Here is a 15,622-nt window from a genome sequence, read left to right on the forward strand (position 1 = left end):
CTTGTAAAATTATCTTAAAAATGTTTGAAATGTAATGACGTCCAAAATAGGGACACCAGGTTTAAAGTGGTTAAAAACGGGACACATCGGCTAAATAGTTGCTGCTGATACCACATAAAAAGTCAAATAATGGCATACATATTGGCCAAACTGATATATCGGTCTGGCTCCAGTGGAAAAGCGCCATAAGGATGCACAATATGAAGCTTGTTTCAAGACTAGACTTTGTGCACACACATGCAAAAACACAATTTGCACACAAAACTACAAGACAGTCATGGGTTAAGTGAGATGAGACAAGACATTAGCAATGTTGTTAAGACATACAGTATAGTAATATCAAACCTAAATGCCGCTTAATTGCAATCAGCAACCCCTTTTGTTCCCTGGCAGGAATTCATTCCTAACTCAACGCTAATGCCAAAATTATTACAGAGTGCCTTTTTAAGATGTTAATGTTCAATAAAAAATATGCAAGAGAACAACATCAGAGAACGAACCCTCTCTGATAGGTAGCAGTTTCCATGCACTCTTCTGATGCCAAAAGATTAAATTTGGAGCTGTGGGGGGACAACTTAGACTCACTGCCTGGACTCAAGGTGGATTCAGGTATGGCTTGATACCTGGAAGTCATCGACAGAGGGCGCGATGCGCTGGGTGGTGCGCCGCCGGTGCCACTGGTGCAGGGTGTTCCTGGCCTCGGAGCTCAGCACCCTGGCAGCCTGCTCCTCCTGGAAGTTCTTGATGAGGGCCATGGCTCCATAGGCACTGGTCAGGTAGTAGCCTCCTGAGGGAGAAGGTTCCAAAGGAGAAACGGGGTATGAATGGACGGGTTGGCGAGGGTGGATGTATTAACACATTAAAAGCGGGAAAGCATCTGTGTCATTTTACATCACAATCATTTAGGCCACGGATGCCCATTTGATCAAAATGTTTATCTCTGGGACCCCGATTTACCAATCAATCTGTTTATTTAACTCTGAGATTGTACAAATGGAACCAGTAGGCGACCAGTAGTGGTCTCCAGACCAATAATGTATTCATTATTTTCGACCCGGCCTGTTTTGGCCATGTCATTATAGGCATGCCGTTATATCAAAAGTTATTAAAAGAATTCAAACTATTTCGAAAATAGCCGATCTGCGACATCTTGACAAATCACGATGCCATGTGTTATGAGCTTGAAGATCGTCTACTTTTTTGCTGCCCACCAGAAGTTAATAGTAAGATTAATGAATATAGTTTATAGTGGTTAATGAGCACACACGCGCACGCACACGCGCACGCACACGCACACACACACACACACACACCTGAAATTGACTAGTCAGATCTTATGAAGCACCATAAATAATAATGTTAAAAGGAACACAGGGCGCCCACTGGCCTAGCGGTCCAGGTGCATATCACATATGCTGGTAATCCAGCTTGACAGCGTGTCGCGAGTTCGCCTCCCGATCCCGACGACCTTTGCTGTGTGTCACCCCCCATCGCTCTCCCCATTTCCTGTCAGCCCACTATCCTATCAATAAAGGCAGAAAAAGCCCCCCAAAAAAAATAATCTTTAAAAAAAAGGAACACATTTCTTAATAGGGAGTGGTTGGGAACGGTAACATCTGAACCCATTCCAATCCATTCAAATCAACCTTTCCACTGGAACTTCCTACCAACATCAACATGGCCGTTTCCTCCCAAAGCCTCACTTTGCTCAAGCTGTCTAATGAACTACATTCACTGGCTGTCTTGATCAAAGGGAAATGACAAATTCCTGCAAGAATCTATGGGGCAAAAAGACCTCTGGTGTTACACAATGTTCCGGTTGCCTAGCACCTCAGTGATAGTAACTGATAACATTCTCCAGCTCACACAGGATGTAGAGTTATTTACCTGCATCCTTGCAATAAGAATAACAATGCCATCAGTTACTGGAGGGGGGCGCTAATGCAAAATACCCGACATTTCCTTTCCTCACTGATATGAACACAGCTATTCAAATGTAAATAGCTGCCTTCCGGTGGAACAACACTAAAATACTTCCTGCAAAACATACTAAACTTTGACCAGTTCATTTGACCACATGAACCCTTGCATCCCTAAATACCCATAATACCCTAGAATCCATGCTGTAAGAGATTTGGTATAGAGGGGAAAAAGGAGGCGGCCTAGTATGGACCACTGGGGGACTCCGGTCAATGAAATATATATACTGTAAGGTTTAATTGGTTAATAGGTCCAGGCATACATTTGTTATTTGTTATCACTTCTTCTGAATGACCCGTGACTGAGCCGGGTCTTCAATGTTTTTCAGGCCAAGGACCCCTTAGTTGAGAGAGAGATGAAGCAGGGACCCCCCACTACATATTGTATATAACATTATGTTGCAGATTAAACCTTTTCATAGATGGATTCATAGACTTGTTTTGACAGCGCTATCATCAGTGTTGGATTCATGTTGTATTTTCAGACAGTTAACCACTTAAACTAGGGCTGAGACTTTAATTGATTAATTTCGATTAATTAAATGCAAAGAAATGTATTGCATTTTAATCGCGCTTAGATTTTGCACCACGGAACCTCTCTCACTGGACGAGTTTCAGGCGTACCGATCATACCAGTGCACCAACCAACAGACAACAAACCCCAGTGCACATAATGGGAGAAGAAGCCGATCAGACTGCTTTGCTTGGCCCAGTGGATGGGAAATTTAGAAAAACTCTCTGATGGAAGCGTGGATAAAAACATGAGAGTTTTGTTTTTGTTAGTCTGGTTTGTTACTTTGTTCATACAGGATATTGGACAATAAGGTCAATCAAGACATGATTATTTTTATTTCTCTTAATGGTCAGGGTTTCCACTGTTCTGGAATGTACTTGAAAGTATTGTGTACTTGAAAGTATTGTGTTTTACTTGTGCTTGAGTTTACAGAAGGTCCTTGAATTGATATAGGCTACCTGAATCTCTGAATATATTCCTAAAATTGCTGCACTTTATGGTCTGTTTAGTACCACCTTGATAAAAAAAAACTATATTTTAAACTTATGTATTCACTCATTGATTAACTCATATACCAAAATCAGTTTTAACTGAAAATAAATTGCTTCTCCGACCCACAGGTTGAGAACCACACTGGCCTAAAGAAGCAAAAATGAACGGAGCCCACCTTCCCCATGCAGCAGAGAAGGGTCCAATAGCTCCATCATGTACTGGATGTCCGAGTCCAGCTGAGGCATGTCACACTGGGCCACCACGTAGGTCAACATGGGCAGGAAGTCATCGGCCCCGTACATCCTCCCTAGGGTGCAAGGAAACGGACAACAGACCGGGGAGGCAAGGTAAGGAGGATGGGTGTGATAGGTACATTGTTCAGACAGACAGACAGACAGACAGACAGACAGACAGACAGACAGACAGACAGACAGATAAACAAACAGACAGACAGACAGACAGACAGACAGACAGACAGACAGGGATGCATGCAAACAAACAAACATGCACGCACGCACACAAACCTTTGTATTACTATACTTATGAGCACATCAAACATTTAGGAAGGCAGTTTATAAATGCAATTATTACCTTTTTTGTGTGTACCATTTTTAACCTTAACCAAAAAGCCTTTTGGCTTACTGTGCATTGTGAGCTTGAAGTATTTTTTCAAGCATAAAACTAAGTATACCTCAAGCATAACTTTAACCCTAATCCTAAACCCAACCCCTAAACCTAGCCTATAAATGCCTAATACGAATATTTTCCTACTTGTAAGCCTAACTCACCAAATATGTTTATGGTGTGGCTCTACAGGAGTATAGCCATCTATAGGGCTGTCTGTGTGCCTAGAGCAAATCTCACAAACAGATCAGCGCCAAATTTCTTGTGCACGCTGCCAGCAGGTCACAGTAGTACCTCCTCCACTAATGTTATTATTTTACCAAAATATTATTTAAAAAAAAAACTAAAACAATAATAACTTAAATTTTATAATGGACGGGTGATAAGAAGCGGCCTGCTCGCTCCTCATGCATTGAAGGAGGCATGAGCTTCAGCTTGGGCTCTCCCTAGGCTGGCAGAGGGAGAGTAGCGCCCAGGATTACATAGGCAATTGGCACTGGGTTAAAAAATATGGGTTACAAAATCGTGGGATAAAAAAATAATATATATATATATTATATATATATATATATATATATATATATATATATATATATATATATATATATATATATATATATATATATATATATATATATATATATATATATACACACATATACATATATATATATATTAATATATATATTAATATTATAATGGACATATCTCTGGAGCTCTTATCAGGCTGAAACCATAAACCATATATATTTCATAGAAATCTGACATTATAAATGACTGAGAGATGACACAGGCTGGTCACATGAAGTCCGAGATCCACACTGGAGCCACACTGTTTCCATGTGGATCCCGAAATCCACATGATTCTATTTTTCTACCATAAAACAAACATTTCTATTGTGAGGAGTGAGCAGTTAAATTGTCTCCACATCGTCCAATTCTCGAATTCTACTATACTTCTGGGGAACATGTAGCCATCACAAGTACAGTAATACAAGTACACACACACTTCAATACTCCTTCCTTCAGCATACCTGAGTTATCCTGCATGATTGTATAGATGAGTTTACACACTCGCAGCAACAGGGACACCTTCTTCTCTGGAGAGTACAACTTCCTCATGTTGACGAACTTGTGTCGGATTTTCTCGATGGCCACGGTGTCGGGGGGCACAGCCCCGTCCACCCCGAGGTCTTGGGGTCTCTTAGACTTAGCCAGGGCCAGGTTCTCCTTCAGCGCTTGCCAAGCTCCACTGCTCACCTGAAGAACACAAGAAGGATCCAAAGGTGTGACCTTTTTTGCAGTGCTTTTCAAAGGTTCTGTGCCCAAAGCCCACCCATGTGAAAGTCTAAATCTCAAGGTACACCTGTTCATAGTGGAAAGAGACTCAAGCTTGTATATTGGCTATTTTCACAAGTAAAAAAATAAGAATTTCACCGTGGCAATGGCATGCACAAAATAGGGACGCCAGATTGAAGGTGGCTTAAATATACTGATTTAAGAGGTTATTCATAACTGCTTGTATAGTTCTATATATTGCAATAATAATGTGTGGTTGTCCCAAGGCACACCTAGACACACCTGGACCGGTGTTTTGGAACCACTTCATTATAGCACTGCATAGTGCATGTGACAGCTCTATGGTTGCTAGAGGTGTCAAAGTACTGTACGATGTGTGACTATCTGCCACGGTACGGTAGCAAGGAAAGGAAACACACTGCAAGGAATAATCATGCTCATCATTATGTCTTCTCACCTGGAAGTCGTGCAAGGCCACCTCCACCACACTTTTCAGTGGTTTAAGGACACACTTATGCATGGCCTTCTCCAGCACTTGGTCTGTGGAATGACAAGCACACGCACACGCACACGCGCACACACACACACACACACACACACACAAAATGTAGGCTTTCAACCACATGAACCCTGGCATCCCTAATTTATGGGCATGCCGAAGTAGGCGAACATTCAGCAAAAATAGCAGATCTACAGCCTCACAATGCGTCACTTTGCAATGAGTTGTGAGCTTGTACACTGGCTCTTTTGTTTTCTACATACTTCACACAACAAAGTTCAGTGTATAGGGTTTAAGTGGTTAAGAAGACGCTCTTATGCAGAGCAGCTTCCAAGCACGAGATCAGAGTAAATGGCATTGACCCTAGCCAGTAGTTAATAAATGACAGGGTTAACTACGGTCACGCGAGTAGTGTGCAAAGATAAACAACGTATTGGTACAAGGAAACTAGGATACCAGGTGAACCCAGCATCTGTCTAAACAACATACTATCTATCTAAATAACATTCTTAGTATCTGTGGCCAAGCAAAACAACAACCAACATACCTGCATATTAGACAATGTAAATAGCATCTATCAAAACAATAGGTGACAAGAAGGGATACAAGGATTGAGTAGTGCTAGGGGGTGAGGTAGATTCTGAAGAGGTGAGTTTTAAGACTGTGGTGGAAAATGAGGAGTTCTGACTACATGGGGGAGATCATCACACACACACACACACACACACACACGCGCACACGCACGCACGCGCACGCAAACGCACACACACACACACACACACGCACACAAAACCCTAAAAAAACTCTGTTGTTTTCTTACTATTATATTATTTTCTATTGCTGCTATATTGTATGAGGAACCAGAACAAAATAATTTTACTCTGATGTACTTTTTAGAGGGGTACTCAAAGATGTCATCAGACTGGAACACTCATTCATAGTTTTTAATGATTATGAGGACAGCTTTGCCGGTATTTCATCGGAATCCTATTGTTCTATTGTGGGAAGAATGTGAAAATCTGACTAACAGTTCCCAACAGGTTGTGTGTGTCACAAGCTCGCTCTGTTGTACTGGAAAATCGCAGAGTCTGTGTAAAACGGTGCGTTTTGCCGAGTCTACCGTAGGCTGGCAGTAATTTTCCAGCACTTTTGAGCTCTTGACACCCCGACCCAGCTAGGAAGTGTTTTGTCAGATTGTTGCATGTCGTCCTCACAATACAATGATAGAATTCAAGTTTAATATCAGATTAGTTGCCGTTTTGAACCGTAGCATCCCTATTCTGGGGGGAACATTCAGGCGCAACAGAAAATAGCCGATCTACAAGTTCACAATGCATCGCTTGCGAAGAGATTCGGTGTAGAGGGAGAAAAAGAGCGGAGCAATTACAGAGCCGGCCCCAGTCAACTTTTACTTTACTAAGTATAGAGGGTTTACGTAGGTTAAGTCAATGGCTTTGTAGAGATTATTCACAAATCATCTTGGCAAAACAGAAAGAGAGAGTGTGTGTGTGTGTGTGTGTGTGTGTGTGTGTGTGTGTGTGTGTGTGTGTGTGTGTGTGTGTGTGTGTGTGTGTGTGTGTGTGTGTGTGTGTGTGTGTGTGTGTGTGTGTGTGTGTGTGTGTGTGTGTGTGTGTGTGTCTGTCCAGAGCCAGGAGCCCTGTCTTTTCCAGGAAAACAACCCCCCCAAGACATGTGGCCCACTTTCACCTTTTGGCTACACAGAGAAAGGCCGGGGAAGCATGGGGTGACCTTTTTGACCTTGGACAAGACAGCAGCTCTGCTTATTGTAAGGAGACAGCTCCAACACAGGAGGTAGCCAGAGAGGGAAATGCTTGGTAGGCCTTTATAACACACCGCTAACGCAAATAAATCACAATTCACGACCAGGGGAAAACCTGGGTTGTTTACAGTGCACTCAATTGCTGAACAAACACACTCTGGTTCTTATGTCAACGAAGGGAAGTACATTGGGAAATAAGCGCATATTACTGGACATAGGTTGTGCGTTATACGCCGGCACAACACCACTAAATGTTTGATGTTGTGTACGCACTCATGCACGGGCAAGCCTCGCGCACAGAAACACACACATTTCCTTACTGCTCATTTCCTGTAATGGAGAGGCTTTGTAGGTTGAGCAATGTTTGTTGTGTTGTTCCATTTAGCCGACTAATCTGTCTGAAGGTCTCAACGGTAAAGGAGTTACTGAGGTGGTAAAACATTAACACTGGTGGAGAAAAGACTTGTAGGTCGAACAATGACAATCTTCTAGCCCAGGGTTTCCCAAACGTAGGGTCGTGACCTATTTTGGGCTGTGTGTGGACCCATTGTTATGGGTCGTGGGTAAATACCTTACCGGGAAGGTTTTCCCACACAAAAAGATGAATTCAAAAGATTTTCAGAAATATTCATAAACAAATAAAAAAAATCTTCCAGAAATGCCCCCCCCCCCAAAAAAAGCATAGTCATTTAAGCACTATTTTTTAAATAGGCTTAAATGATTAATTCACTATGTATTCTTGTACATTAAGGTTCCTGGGAGACACCATACTGTAGGTCTGTTTTGGGTCTCGAGCGACATATGATGTCTTGGTAGTTTAAATTGTCTCAATATCATAACTCTACATGAGAAATAGCCTCATAGTGGTGATACTGAAACCTATTGTTAGAATAGTCATTCATTCATTTTTCTTTTTTTGTAAAACCACAGTTCTATTTACAAAGCCACTGCTCTAGCCCACGCACCAGAGTCAAATGAGCACACTAACAAAAATCCACACACACACACACACACACACACACACACACACACACACACACACACACACACACACACACACACACACACACACACACACACACACACAACTATCTTTTCCAAATCACCATATATTCATTTCTTTTTAGTGTTGATATAATGCTGATATAAGACTGCTACCAGCTGTATTACACGTGACAATAAACACCCAGGATCCTTGAACATACACTCAATTATTACAGATTGTTCGACATAGCTTAACGTCCACACAAACATCCACAGACTGAAAGTAAACTATAGGATGTATCCAGCAGTTTGTGCACCTCCCTCCGGCCATCGCACGTGAACTTTGTGCCATCTGGATGTCTTGAATCCTGATTTACGAGCCTGAAAACGAAGGCTTCACGCTTTGATCCACATCCTCTCTGCTGCTCACACTGACTACCCTTGGTAAGCTGTTCACCACCATAAGTCAGGGTGTGTCCACAGTTTTCCAACTCTTCCGTCTAGCAACGCTGCTTGTCCTGCCTCTTTAAGATCACATCCTGAAGGAAAAAACCTCTTCACTTCTGACTGTTAAATTTAACTCTGAGAGTTGTAAACATGGACCCAGGATTTTGCTGTTATACCCTCTGCAAACACTACAAACTTCTTCTAACTTTTAACTACTTAAACCTCTCTATACCAAATATATGGCTATCTGAAAATAGCTGATCTACAAGCTCGACCCATTGTGTGAGCTCGTAGATCGGCCATTTTCACCAAATGTTCACCCCAGAGTAGGGACTCTTTCAAGTGGTTTTAACCAGCGTAAAAAAAAAAATGCTTTCAAGTGTAAACAGTTCCTCTTTCCCATTAAGTTGTGAAGGTTTCTACTCCAGTCCAAAGTAACTACACTACCGCCATAAACATTCTGTCTGGGAGTCCTACTTCTATTTTCCTTTGAACATATTGCAGGGGAGTTAACATGACATCAGACCCAGTCTTTGTCCGGGTTTGAACTCTTTAGATTTCTCTGCATGCAAAAAAAAAAAAGAACAAAAAAAGAGAGAGAGAAAAAAAATGCCAAAAACAACACTAAAGTACAGCTGCTCTATTATTATCTACTCTTCCAGCTTTTTCCCTTTTTTTGTATATCGCCACTGTCGGGCAGAAACCTCTTACCTCCATATTCTAACTTTTTGGGTGTTTTTCGCAAAGAAACGCTCTACTTGATCACACTACAGCGTCACACAAAAGTATCAAAAGTAGCAGATCCACAAGCTTGAAATGCAGCTCAAAATGCAGCGCAAAACGACGCAGTTTGAGCTTATAGATCTGTTACTTTTCATACTTTTGAATTTGAATCCTGAAAAGTAACAGTTTTGGACATATGAGGTTTCCACCCGACAAAGACGATATAATTTTGATCTATGCTGCTATTTGGAGTGGATTGCTGCAGAGCAAAGTTTTGTTGTGCTTTGTACAATGACAATATCTATCTATCTATCTGTTATGACGATTCTATCCTGAAAGTGGTTTACTTACATACTCACTTGGATTATTCAAGGACAGCTCATTCTCTAAGCATGGAATAAATATCATTCCTATTCTGAGAAAAGACTTTGAGTGGGCAGCTTGCTATATAGGGCAGCTTTATATTTGTGCGCGTTTCCCCTATGCCAGGGGAATATTTGTGTGAGTGTTACAGACTGCATGTGCGTATTCTGTGGTTCAGTCAGCAGAAGCAGAATGGGCCACTTCTCTGTCTCTGAACAAGGCCTTGCTGTTATTGTTTACAAAGAACAAGGGAGGAGGGACGAGCACAAGCACTCTCGCTATAATCCAGTTGGAACGCCTCGTTGATGAAGCTGGTTAAGTCAGCAAGGAGTAGGCTATTTCACAATCGGTCGTGACCTCAGCCGAGCGCGTCCCACCACCAACCGGTTGTCTTGTCTCTTTTCCAGCAGCCATGCTTATGGTCATTTTTATATTTAGCATCTGAAGACGTGATAGGATGATTCATGAGTCATTAGCATTACTGCCATTCCAAATGCTCTTAAGTGTGATGCTGTGGTGTGAGTTTAAGCACTTAAGCCTGATCTTTGTATATTAACATACCTTGTTTGTTAATATATTGCTTGTATATCGGCTTGTAGATCTGCTCAGTTCGCTGTGCGATGGCGTCTAAATTATAAAGCACATAGGGCTAGGCTATTTTTGACAATTGCCATCTATAATGACATGTCCAAAATAGGGACGCCAGGGTTTATGTGGTATTAAAGGCAAGGGGCCTAGAATAGAATAGGGTCACTCGTGGACATTGGCATTTCTGTAAACTAACACTTGTATTAAAACAGACTAATATGGCAATTGGCAAGCGTCGCACAGATACTAGGGTCTCTTGGCACTTAGAGAGAATTGTCAATGAATGAAGTCATGCTGTTTCTTCCTTTCAATGTTTAACTCACAGCAGTTTCACTTCCCATTGTGATGAAATGGAAACAGAGGGATCTGACTTAAAGGAAATTGGGACATGCTTACAAACACGCACACACATACGTAAACACGAACTACTGTACTACAGAAATAGTAAAGTAATAACGTTTGAAAACATGCCCAAGATACGGACGCCAAGTTGAAAGCGGTGAAGTGCTCACACTACTAGAGCAATTCACCTGTTGGCCTTGAAAACGCTCCGGTTTGAATCTAATCGGTCACATGAGCGGTCAGGTGCGTCACTCACCTATCTGGTCCTCGGGTATCAGCGACTCGATGGGAGGGTCCAGCTCCGAGCTCTGACGCAGGTAGGCCTTCATCTGGGTCATGAACTGCCTGAGAGTCTGCAGGAGGTCCTCCGCCGACGTGTGACACCCGCGGTTCTCCTGGACGAAGCTGACGTAGTCCTGGACCAGGGAGCCGAAGTACGAGCTCTTATTCCTCGACAGTTCCGTTATCCGCTTCACCGCGCGCTTCTCCGGCGTCATGAGCGAGCTGAACACGCCGCTCACCTTGCGGAAGTGGCCCTTGAGGGCCCGGGGGAGGATGAACGAGCTCCCGCTCAAAACCACGCCCCCGACCCTCCGCCTGCGGGATTTGAAGGGCGGCCGGAGCCCCGTGTCCAGGTCGTTCTCCAGGCTCACGCCGTAGTCCTCCTCCTCCTCCTCCTCGTCCTCCTCCTCCTCCTCGCTGCTGTCCTCGGCCGTGTCCCGCCGCTTGCGGCGTTGCTGGGCAGGGCTGGGGGGCAGGCCCAGGGAGAAGCCCGGCGACTGGGAGAAGTCCAGGGAGTCGGAGGAGGAGGTGGACATGCTCATGTCGCTGAGTCTCTGCCGGCCCCCGCCCTCGCACCTGGCGGCCTTCAGCGTCGCCGGGCTCGGAGGGGTGCCGTCGGCGCCGTTCTCCAGCGGCGCGGAGGAGGGTGCGGGCTGGCACGCCGGCAGCTTGGCGCGGGACAGGGCCTTGGCGATGGTCTCGTCGTCCAGGGCGATGTGGCAGCGGTGCGCCTCCAGGTCGGGCTTCTTGGGGCGGGGAGGAGGCGCGCTGGAGGAGGGCACGGGGATGGGCGCGCTGGCCTTCTTGGAAGGGCTGCTGCTAGTGCTGCTGCTTTGCTTGGCACCCATGGAGGGGCGAGAGGGCGCCGGGCGCCGGCTGGGGGACAGGTGTTGCGTGGCAGCCGCCGGTGCGGCGTTCTCTGGCATGCTCTTGGGTTTGGCCACGGGGCCTGGCGGTGGCGGGGCCGGGCGGCGGCGGGGGGGCATGGAGCGGGGCGGTGGAGGGCGGGGGGGAGGGGGCCGCGACTTGCCGTTGGCCTCGGTCTCGTCCGCCGCGCGTCGGTCCGGGTCCTCCCGGTCGCTGGGAACGGACGACGTCACCGGCGACCGGTCCGCGTCATCGTCCTCTGGGCTGCTGCCGAGCTCGGCCACGCGTGGGGGTGACGGAGGAGGAGGGGGAGGGGCCGTTTCTCCGTCGAGCTGGCGGTGGTGGTGGGTCTGCAGGAAGAGAGGGTTCACGAAACACAGCGCCCCGATGGTCTGGCTCCTGTTGGGACGAGTCGTGGGGCGGGAGCGCAGGGTCGGGGGTGCACTGTCGTGGTGGCGCGACCCGATCTGCCACTGCTGGGTCCCTGCGTCCGTCCCCTCCGCTCCCCTGTCCCTGTGGCTGCGCTGGGGGCTGAGGGTACGACTCAGAGGGCGAGACGGTGCGGGGGAGGTGGGCTGCTGGCTGCTGAGTGCAGAGTCCCAGAAACCTGTAACACACACACACACACACACACACACACACACACACACACACACAACACATAAGCAACAAATAAAACCCGGAGAGGCAGTCTTTAAATCCGGTCAAATGAAGAACACATGCTCCTAAACCTCAATGAAAGCCCAAAATAGCATTATTTCCCGACACACTGCTAGACGGCTGTGACACTCAAGCGTAGAAAACAATACATTTCATTATGGGCAGAGAAAAAGGCAGCATTATTGACCATAATCCACTTACGTCAGTACAGTGTTGTTGTTTCCCGTAAGTGTTTTCGGACTCAAGGCAGCTTATTCTCCCTTATTCTCCTAACTTTTCCTACCGATACTACACTGGTCTGGCTTCTCAATAGTGGCAGAAGCGTAGTGAGTTCGACACTGCGTCTCTCAACTCTGAGTCACTGAATGCCAACACATACACAGAGAGAGAGAGAGAGAGAGAGAGAGAGGGAGAGGGAGAGGGAGAGGGAGAGGGAGTCACTCATGCTAATCAAATAGTGGGAGGTTGCTAAACACACCACAGAACACAATCCCTGTCCACTCCTCCTTCCTGCTCTGTTGTCTCCTCCCCTCTTATTCCGAATGGCTACACCACACAGTAAAACCCGGAGTGGCAATTCAACTCTCAAAGTGTAATAAAAAGAGATTCCAAAGTTCTTGCTTCCACCCCCTATTTTATTTGCTGTTTTTCTCTCATCTCCCCGTGTGTCCTCTAACACTTGGACCAAAACGTCCTTCCTGTTTTGGGTCTCTTAGCCGGCTGACATGCATATCTGTTGAATTGATCCATTGTTCGCTACCATTTGGCAAGCCGGTCCCTGAGATAACTCATGCAGCTTAGATGACCACTTGAACACAAAGACACTACTGTAACCCTGCAATAACACATTAATACCAAAGAGTTATCTCATCAAATGAAGAGGGACAGGCATCAAAAAGCGCCTACTTTGAAATGCGTGTGTGCACTGCCTGCCCCACTCAGCTCGGTTGAAAATGTAAAGGCAAACAACTGCTGGGGTCGTAAAAAGCGGTCGGGTGCAGCTGGTGAAAGCATTTCAAAGTCTCAGAATACCTCGGTGTCTAGGGCAACCAGAAAGCTGACTGCGGCATTCTGACTGACACACGTGAGCAACGGGAACCGTCTCCAGAGCTGAGGAACAGGAATAACATAGCCGTGTTTCATTAGCATGGATGCACCTGAACAAAGCTTAACTAACTCCACCAGTACAGAGTCAATGATTGACTACATTTGATGCTTTCATATTCTATATCATAAAACTGCTGATGATTAACCAAGTTGGATTTACTTGGCACAAAGTCACAGTCTGCTGTCCCTGCAATGACCTCAGATAAAATCCTGGTGGCTCCAACCACAATATCCTCCTCCATACCCTCTGGCCAGAGTCAGGGCATTGCAAGGCAATAATGGCATTCATACTTCAATAGCACTTTGTATCTGTCCGGAAAAACTAAACATCATACATGCATTTGTGCTCCAAAGATTCATGAGAAGCCATAGCAGACCGAGCTAGTCTGATATTTGTGTTCAAATGGAAGCTTTCCGGTGGCCATGGGGACTTTCCCCATATGACGGTGTCAGTTAGCTAGTTGACTCTCTGAGTAGGAGCATTTCTCAACTCGTAATCCTCCCTGTTTGTAATGTAGGCACAACTGTGCAAGAGGAGGCGTAGGAACCATACCATGCAAGCTGACACCCGCCCCCACACCCACACAAACTCACAAGAAGGAATGAAGGAACTCATATTTCAGAGCAGTTGAAGCCTGTTGTGTTTATGCACGTGTGCGTCTGTGTTGATGTGTGCTCACAGGCATAATATGACTGTGTGTGGAGTAATGGGCTGTAGTATGTAGGGGTCCAACAGTTAATTAATCGAATTAATTGATTATTAAATTAATAATAGTTTTTTTTTTCTTTTTGCGAGAAGTTGTACGACTAAATAAAACAGGGCTTAAGTGGTTAATCAGACTCTTTTTTTCTAATCGATATAGTCGATTAGAAAAACTTTTTGGGCATCGATTCATTGATACAGTATTTTTTTAAAAAGCTTCTCGATTATTCGATTAATCGGAAATGTTATTGATTGATTGAGAATGATCACTATAGGAAAATGAATGGATAGTTGCGGCCCTAGTAGTATGTGTTGTTAGCATGCTGCCTTGTCTTTCAGTTGCCACTCCCTCCACTAAAAGCATACAGAGCTATGCACAAAGCTTGTATAGGAAGCTGACTCACAGCAGCTGAGACAAGAATAACATCACACACAGTGACTAAAACCTTCTGTGAATCCCCCGAGAAGGCAATAGAAAGGCTCTAGCTGGGCCTCTGTTATCTTTCTGTCCATTCTGCCTTATAAAAGTAATACAGAAGACTAATGCTGAAGTTATGCTCCGTCATACATATGTTGGTGTCGCGCGCAGAAAATAGCACACCTACAAGCTCATGACGTGTCTCATCCGCGACGTGTTGTGAGCTTGTAGATCGGCAATTTTTCGGGCGAAGTATAAATCGGGCTTACCTGCCCCAAGCTGAGCCACCTCCTCCAGCTCCTTCTGAGTCTTGGCCGATGCAATGGCTTCTGGGAGTTTGAGTGTGAAGGGGAGGACGTCCCTGAGTGGAGAGAAAACAAAATATGAATATGAAAAGATGATGAAAACTAAGGCAGAGGCAGAGAACCACATCTCTGTATCGATGTTGTTTTTTTAAGTCCATTTTACGTTTTTTTAGCTTTCTCATACCAGGCATCTTTTTAAAATCTAATTTCTCAACTCCCTTTTTTTTAAAAACATTTTTTTACATTTTTTTTTACACGATACATATCGTCACGAAAACGTATCGCGATATATCGTGGGACGATATATCGGCACACCCCTAGTGGTTTGTGATCCATAGCTAACTTTTAGCAATTTGCACAAATGCCACTCAGTGTATGACCTCAGCAATGCATGTCACAGTATATTATTAATGCATTAATACATTAACATACTAAATATTCAGCATTTAGTAAGAAGAGGCAACATTTCAGACACTGGGCAGAAAAGTCTATATGGGGCCCTACTGACCGTATTCTTAGCCTGTTCATAAAATGTACTTGTGTATGTGGGGCTATATATATAGCAACAAACGCTTTTCGAGGATTTAGGTTTTACGAATTGGCCTCAGGTCTAAATGTGTTCAGGTTCGGGCTCTGGAACAGTGGG

The 15,622-nt window shown here is 44.8% G+C and overlaps 1 protein-coding gene across 5 annotated transcripts in view; it reads right to left on the minus strand.

Annotated features, from left to right (window-relative positions):
- LOC308073653 (ras and Rab interactor 2-like) overlaps positions 1-15,622 on the minus strand; it is a 52,678-nt gene that overhangs the window by 3,905 nt on the left and 33,151 nt on the right. For 4 of the 5 annotated variants that reach the window (XM_080412680.1, XM_080412681.1, XM_080412678.1 and 1 more), the window contains exons 7-12: positions 14,941-15,032; positions 10,891-12,390; positions 5,366-5,448; positions 4,644-4,869; positions 3,161-3,292; positions 624-787 (exon numbers count right to left, since the gene is read on the minus strand). In XM_080412680.1, coding sequence (XP_080268806.1) covers positions 624-787; positions 3,161-3,292; positions 4,644-4,869; positions 5,366-5,448; positions 10,891-12,390; positions 14,941-15,032 — 2,197 coding nt within the window. Of the gene's footprint in view, positions 1-585; positions 788-3,160; positions 3,293-4,643; positions 4,870-5,365; positions 5,449-10,890; positions 12,391-14,940; positions 15,033-15,622 lie in introns of all 5 variants that reach the window. The other variant, XM_080412682.1, reaches the window with a different exon arrangement.

This window comes from Gymnoscopelus braueri (genome assembly GCF_963280865.1).
Source record: "Gymnoscopelus braueri genome assembly, chromosome: 2".
Lineage (NCBI taxonomy): Eukaryota > Metazoa > Chordata > Actinopteri > Myctophiformes > Myctophidae > Gymnoscopelus > Gymnoscopelus braueri.